Source organism: Lactuca sativa, chromosome 2 (assembly GCF_002870075.4).
Source record: "Lactuca sativa cultivar Salinas chromosome 2, Lsat_Salinas_v11, whole genome shotgun sequence".
Classification (NCBI taxonomy): Eukaryota; Viridiplantae; Streptophyta; class Magnoliopsida; order Asterales; family Asteraceae; genus Lactuca; species Lactuca sativa.
The window spans coordinates 112865058-112873234 of NC_056624.2; the positions used below are offsets into that span (position 1 = coordinate 112865058).

An 8177-nucleotide genomic window follows, 5' to 3' on the forward strand; every position below is an offset into this window, starting at 1 on the left:
ATACGGGATTTAAATGACGGGCTCGTCGAGTCGGCTTCCAGACTCGACGAGTAGACTCTGACTTGACAAAACCCTAATCTAAGGGTTTGCACCCTATTTAAGCATCTCATCCAGCCACCCTTCGTCCCTATTGCTTCCAGAACCCCCCCCCCCCCTCCCATAGCAAACCCTAACCGTTGTGTAAAGAGCTAAGGCATTTGTGGTGCTTTTTGGTGATTTTGATCACAAGGAAGAAGGAAGAGCCTAGAGGGATCAAGAGAAGACCAAGGGAGTTCAAGTTTGTGCATCATTTGCAGTTCCAAGAAGGTATAAAATCGATACCTAGCTTGTTCATTTTCTAGATCCCTTTTTGGGGAGGTTTAGGGATTTTATAATCCATTCTTGGTAACAAACCATGATTGCAAGCATGGTTGGGGGTTGAGGCTTCGAATCTAGGTCCATGAAGGATTTACAAGGCAGAAAAGGGCTGCTTTTGCACCCATGGAAGCCCCCATGCAACTTAAGAGTCTCTTTTAGAGCCTTTTAGGCTCAAAGTCCCATGCATGCACGTAAAGTTCGTAACTTTACGTGCTAGATCAAGTTTAGGGACCTAGATCTATCATTTGGACAAGAGTTGTACACCAGAAATCGAAGAAATGGACTTGGACAGTATCGACTCGGCGAGTCGTTCTTGGGACTCAACGAGTCCGAGGTTAGGCTTCCCTTTTCTGTTATGATTCAAAGATGCCCAGTTGAGTGTCAGAAAGGTTTTAGAGGGTCTAGGGGAGTGACCCAAACGTATTGGGATAAGCCATAGTCTTGCGGTTCATAGGACTCGGCAAGTGGATGAGCCGACTCGGCGAGTCCAAGGCAATCTCCCAACTCTTGAAGATGAACTCGATGATTTGTTTATACAACTCGGCGAATCGGGGACATGACTTGTTCATAGGATGGAGATGAACTTGACGAGTTCTTCATACAACTCGGCGAGTCGGATGAAGGTTCATTCGGGGTTGTTTTAGAAGGAGAACTCGTCGAGTCATTGCCAAACTCGACGAGTAGAGGAGTGAAGAAGGACAGATGAAAGGATAGGGACTCGACAAGTTGGCGGCCCAACTCGGTGAGTCGGGTCAACTGGAAGTTGACTTTGACTTTGACTTGGACTTGGTCAGGGGTAAAGATTCATTTTGCCCTAAGAGTAGATATCAGATTCTGACTGAGTGTTTTGTGGGGATTATAGCCGGAGGTTTTCTGGAGCAGCAGCAGACAGAGATTTCCCGCACAAATTATCAGCAGCTACTCGTACGAGGTGAGTTACCTTCCAGTAGCGGCGGATCTACGACCACAATGTCGGCCCACAAGTAGGAGTTGTATGATAGATGATCGTCTTTGTGATATCATCTAGGTTTGCTACTACCTAATATGTTATATGCTGGCATGATATGTGATAGTAGTAGAGTTCGGTTGTTAGGACCGAAGGGTAGGTCAGGCACCCTAGATATGTCTGACAGTATGTGATGATATGTTTATATGCTAGCCTGATATGTTATATGTGATAGTGGTAGTAGGAGGGGAATAGTCCCCAAGTTCGGTTGTTAGGACCGAAGGGTAGTTCGGACACCCCGGATATGTTTGTTAGTGTGTTTATGTTATGATATATGTGATAGTAGCAATAGGGGTGGAATAGTCCCCAAGGATCGGTTGTTAGGACCGACGTGTAGGTCAGCACCCCAGAATGGCTTGACACGGGTAGGTCGGCACCCCAGAATGGCCGTACCGGGTAGGTCGGGCACCCCAGAATTGCCCAGCAGTATGTATGCTATATGATTGTATAGTATGCGGTACGATAGGGAAACTCATTAAGCTTTGTGCTTACAGTTTACAGTTTTGGTTTCAGGTACCTCTTCAGCGAATGGGAAGCAGCTGGCGCGGTAGCAGCACATCATACACACACGCATTGATTTTCTACACTTGAGATATTATGGGATTGTACGCTGACATGTTACTATTTTATGATTTGGGTTTTCAGACATGATATATTGATTTACAAAATGATATATTTTTACGTAGTTTTCTTATGAATGTTTTTATAATCAGTTAATTAAAATGAAATTTTTAGACTCGAAATTTGGGATGTTACATCGTTTTACACATATTTTTCAAAACGAATCACACAAACTCTTTCAAAACAAACACACACACATTCAACAAAAAAATGGATAATTTTTCGATTCAATTTCTTCTTCATCCGATGATGATTCTGATGACGAGTCGGTATTACACACACTATTGTCTGTGGCACAAGACATGGTTCGTGAGAGAGGCGAAAGTTCACACGACGAGAAGAAGCATAGGAAATGGATCAACCGGGATCGAGATTTGGCAAATGAACTTTTGGTATGTGATTATTTTGCCCCTGATAGTTTATATGATCTATCAAAATTTGAAAAACATTTTCGTATTAGTAGAAATTTATTCTTATGTATAGCTAGATATTTGGAACGTAATTATGAGTTTTTCCAATTAAGATGGGATGCTAGAGGTAAACATGGTTTTACTACAATACAAAAATGTACGACTGCTCTTAGACAATTGGGATATGGCATAACCGCACACGCATCAGATGAGTATTTGAAAATGTTTGAGAGGACGGGTCGAGATTGTACATATCTTTTATGTGAATATGTTATAGAGCTTTACCGTGACATATACTTGCGACATTCGACTAAAAGTGATGTCGAATAGTTGTATGTCGCGCATCAAGCTAAACATGGTTTTCCAATGATGCTTTGTGGCATTGATTATACACATTGGCAGTAGGCAAATTGTCCCAATGCATGGTGTGGTCAATTCAAACGAGGTGATCATGAGATCCTGACTGTTATATTAGAGGAGGTTGTTTTATAGGATATATGCTTTTGGCATGCATTCTTTGGTATGGCAAGGTCAAACAATGACCTGAATGTGCTCCAAGCGTCTCCGTTATTTAACAATATTTTACAAGGTAAAGCACCAAAAATATCATATGTTGTTAATGGAAATGAATATAAGTATGGGTATTACCTAGGTGATGAGATATATCCAGAGTATGCTACAATTGTCAAGTCATATTCATTTATAGCCGATGAAAAAAGAGAATTGTTCAAGTTGGCATAGGAATCTACAAGGTAGGATGTGGAACGAGCGTTTGGAGTCCTAAAATAAAAGTGGCACATAATAAAACATCTGGCACGAACATGAGATAGGGCAAAACTGACGACGGTGTTGATTGTTTGTGTTATTTTACATAACATGATAATAGAAGAAGAGGGTATGGCTATTTGTTCATAGCACACGCAGTCAACAAAAAATTGTGTTTTTTTTATAATGAAATTTGGTTTTATTTTTTTTATGTTTCCAAAAATTTTTATTTATGATAAATTATGTTTTTTTATTTAATAGAATGTTAAAAAAAATAAAAGAAATAAAAAGAGAAAATTACACGGTTGGTCCCTATGGTTTGCTCTTACTTGCACGCTTAGTCCCTGGAAAGAAATTTTAACTCAGACCATCCCTATAACTTTATTTCGTTACCCACCTAGTCCCTTAGTTAACCTTCCGTCTTATTTGGGGTTAGGAACTACTCACGTGAGTGGCACGCTGGGGGGCATTTTTGTCCTTTCAGCCCTACAACGGACTTAAAACTACTTCTTCTTCCTTCTTTTCTCAATCGGTGCTTCCACTTCTCCTCTTCTACTCCATTTCTTTTGCTCGTGAAGATTAAAGATCCACAAAATTGATTATGGTGAAATGCAAGTGTGGAGCTGTAGGGATCATACGAACTTCAGGAACAAAGAGAAACCCTGGTAGGCCTTTTTATGCATGCCCTTTACAGGTATTGAGTTATCAATTTTTTTGGTAATTTCTAGGATGAACCCTAGTTTGTGCTAATCGAGGCTATTGAAAACTTTAGGGACCAAGAAGTGGATTTATTTCGTGGGTAGATGAAGAAAATCATACGTATGAGGCTGAAAGCCAAAATCTTGAGCTTGAAATCCATAATGAAGAACTTCAAATCCAAAATCGTGACCTTGAAATCCAGAATGAAGAACTTGAAATCCAAAATCGGAACCTGAAAATGTTGTTAATTGTCAGTTGGATTTTGTTTTTTTGAATAATTGTTTACAAGTTGTAGTATTAGGTATAACAGTAGTGGTTTTTGGTTGAAGATGATCTAATGAAAGGGTAATATTAGCATGTTTGTATTGCTGCATTTTAATGAAATGATATATTTTGGTACAATTAATAGTTGCACTTTGTTGTCTTATAAAAGATTACAATGGATTATTACCATCTTGTATTGCTGGAATTGGGAGAGAAAGGGTATCTTTTGGTACATTAATAGATGCAATGCAAATGTTATCTTTTGGTATTTTTCATTTAACATATGACCAAAAACATGCCAAATGAAATGACCAAAAACATACCAAATGATCCATTATATAACATTAAATGAAATGACCAAAAACATGCCAAATGAAATGTCTAAAAACATGCCAAATGAAATGACCAAAAACATACCAGTAATTGATCCATTAGATAACATTAAAACAAAAGCATTACATAAGAGTTTAACCAAAAACAAATGTCTAAGTACCAACTGCAATTGTTTTGGTGATACTAAACACAATACAGTTTAATCAAAATACAAACATCACATGACATAATAGTTTAACCAAAATACAAACATCACATGACATAATAGTTTAACCAAAATAAGAGCATCACATGATAAAAGAGTTTACAATGGATCCTTCTCTTTTCCTTTCTTCTTCTCTTTTCCTTTCTCATTCTCTTTTCCTTTATCCTTCTCTTTTCCTTTCTCCTTCTCTTTTCCTTTCTCCTTCTTCTTTTTTCCCTTCTTCTTCCCAACAGTTGGTAACTGCCCTTTGCAAGTCTTGGCATTGTGTCCTTTGTTGTTACATTTGGTACAGGTAACAGTTTTTTGTGCTCTAGAAACTGTATTCCCTTTGATCATATCCTCTTTTTCTGTAGCTGACTTCCTTCTTTTCTTTTTTGGTCTTCCTATTGGGACACGGTGTTTTGGAGGCAACAAAGTAGTTGGACAAGGTGACTTAAATCACATTCTTCTACCATTTATCGGATCCAATTTGAAAGAGTACATGTTCCTCCAGGTTGATAGCCAATAACATTCATGAACAAAGGTTTCTTGAATACCAATTGCAACATTATTTCTCCTCATGTCCCAAATTGCAGATACAGCATGTTTGCATGGCATTCCAGTTATTTCCCACTTCTTGCATGAACAAGTTCGTTGATTCACATTCACTACACACTGATCTTGCCAAGGTCCACTCACTTGGTACTTCCCATTTCCACAAAATGTTGTTGTATACTCCTCTGCCTGATCTTTGATCTTTTGCAATTTCTTTTTCAACATTCACAATCCTCTTCATGATGTACTCCCGGATGAACTCTAAGCAATTGATAATTGGTTTGTCACGTCCTTCTATTATTTTGCTATTAAAGCACTCGCATATGTTGTTTATCACAATATCAGAATGTGCTCTCCCTATTAATTAATAGAATACATGTAAAATTGGTTAGCAAACATTAGAGTATACAACAATAGTTATCATACATTAGAATATATAACATGGTCAAACCTGTAAAATGAGAACGTGCCCAATGTTGAGGTGGTATTTGTTTAAGCCACTCATAACATTCTTGGTTTAGTTTTCTAACTTCTTCCATTTCTTTTTCAAACTCTTGCACAGTATATGTTGTTGAACAATTCCAAAGCAGTTCTGTAAACTTATCCCCTCTCCAACGTGACCTCATATTTTCGTGTATGTGGCGAACACAATAACGGTGCTCTGCACAAGGAAACAAATCTGCGATGACAGAACTTAAACCCTACAAGAAAGATACATTATGTCAATGATTTCTTTTCCTTTAGATATTGGTATTCAAAACACAAGAAAATAACCTTTTGTCTGTCTGATATAAATGTAAAATTTGAATTTGAAGCCAACCCTAGGTCATCACCCAAGTGAGTCAAAAACCATGTCCAAGAGTTCAATGTCTCAGCTTCAACCACAGCATATGCTAAAGGATATATTCCAGTATTCCCATCTAAAGCCTGTGCAATACAAACCAATAAATAAAAGTAAAAAATAAATCAAAATATATGGTTCAACCACAACATAAGATAAAATTTGACCATGGAAAGGTCCTTTCATGAAAGCCCCATCTACCCCAAGAAAATCCCTCTTCCCTGCTGCAAATCCTTGCTTCAAAGCACCAAGGCACACGTACACGCATCTGAAGGTTCTTGTCTCAACATCAGGATTTGGTTCACTTTCGACATCAAGCTTGATAGTGGTGTCTGGGTTTTGAGTCTGCACCTCTAACAAATAATCTTGTAAGATCTTGTACTGAGTGGCATAATCACCCCTGACAATTTTTAAGGCTGCTTCTCTTGCCCTAAAGGCTTTCATCTTAGAAATATCTACTTTGTAGATACGTTGAAGTTGTACCCTTAAAGCCTTGACTGGAATTTTTGGGTTTGCTTCCACTAGTTGTAGAATTTCCTTTGAAAGAAACTTGTAATCACAAGCCCTAACCTTTCTTGTTTGAAGACATTTATGTTCACTAACATATGTTTTAACTGTCCAATCCTTGTCACGTTTCCACTTACTAGCTAAAAGAACCCAAGGACACTTACCTTCTTCATTGACTACTTCTTGACTGGTCCCACCACCTAGGCTTGTTATGGTTCCGTTGCATACAACCCTTACTCTGTTTTTATCATTCTTCTCAAAATCCAACTCCCTTCTTGTATCTATTGCATGTTGGTTAACCCTATCTTTAAACTCCTTTGACGAATTAAATTTCTGATATAAATAGAAAGGCTCACTGACTTGGGCGTTTTCGTTCTCATGCGCCCTTCTAATAGCTTTAATCTTTTTGTTTCTTTCTCCTTCTATCCCATCATCCGATGAAGAGTCGGACAAGAAAAGTTCACTATCTATAACTTCAAGGTCTGCTTTATTCCCATCTTCTGTAACTACATGATTCTTTCTTTTAGAAGCACCTCCAATCCACTCAACATCTGGGTCAACATTCAAGTGGAATTCTCTCATGTCAACTTCAACATCATAAATGATATTATCTTCGTCCACAAGAAAGTCACCATCTTAACTCTCACCATCATCACCACTGTTGATCTCATCACCACTGCTATTATCATCACTACTATGTTCAACTTCAGTTTCCATGATAATTGCATTATCACTTACCATGTCCACCTTGTCAATTGAAGGCTCATTTCTAGTAGGTGAAACACGAGGGTTGTTTCTATTAGGCTCAAATGTCAACACATCATTAGGCTCAACTTGTGTATCATGTCATTCCAAAAACAATCTTTTGGGGGTACAATCAATCTCAACTATACATACCTTATATGGGTTTGGTGACATCGAGTATGTGTGTAATTTCGTTTGCCCGTGCTCTGTATACACCTCTATTAGCTTATGTTGGCCAACATATTTTGCTAAATGTCTTACATCATCATCTGAAGCTAAAGCAAACAAGCCAAAATCCAAATCGCAAAGTGGCCTTCGAAAATGATAGTACATCTCCACATGTAGGTTTTCATCGATATACCCAAGTTTCACCATCATGTCATCAATATCGTGAACACAGAAAGTCTCGATGTCTACTAACTCAATGTAATGTCTCTTTCCGTTTACATACTTCCTTCCAGGAAAATCAGTAAACTTTCCACCATGGTTTAATAGCATGCAAAACATGGTCGGATGATCACCTATTAAGGAAATGCCCTAAAAATTTTGATTAACATTTGATTAGGGTTGTAGAATTTCACGAAGCAAATGCAAATAAAAACGAGATTAGGGACTAGGTGGACTTACCATATTGAAGACGAACTTCTACTTCACTGATCATCCGACCTCGTGCTTCACTTAAATTCCAAACTGGCATTGTTGATTATTTGGAAAAGCATACAAAGTTTTAGCTAGCGACTACGGTTTTTCGTTTGAGAGAAGAAAGGGAATTCGTCTGACAAGTGTGTGTTTGTGTGTGTTTTGGTTTGACGATGATCGGAATCGTAAAACCATCCGTCTTCTAAATGACGCTAATATATTGTAGGGTTGAAAGGACAAAAATGCCCCCAG

The 8177-nt window shown here is 38.2% G+C and overlaps 1 protein-coding gene across 1 annotated transcript; it reads left to right on the forward strand.

Moving 5' to 3' along the window:
* The first annotated feature begins 3760 nt into the window (after positions 1-3760).
* Positions 3761-5168, forward strand: LOC128132364 (uncharacterized). The gene is made up of 3 exons (XM_052768892.1): positions 3761-3853; positions 3932-4108; positions 4953-5168. The coding sequence occupies exons 1-3, from the start codon at positions 3761-3763 to the stop codon at positions 5166-5168; spliced, it is 486 nt and encodes a 161-aa protein (XP_052624852.1).
* The last annotated feature ends 3009 nt before the right edge of the window (positions 5169-8177 follow it).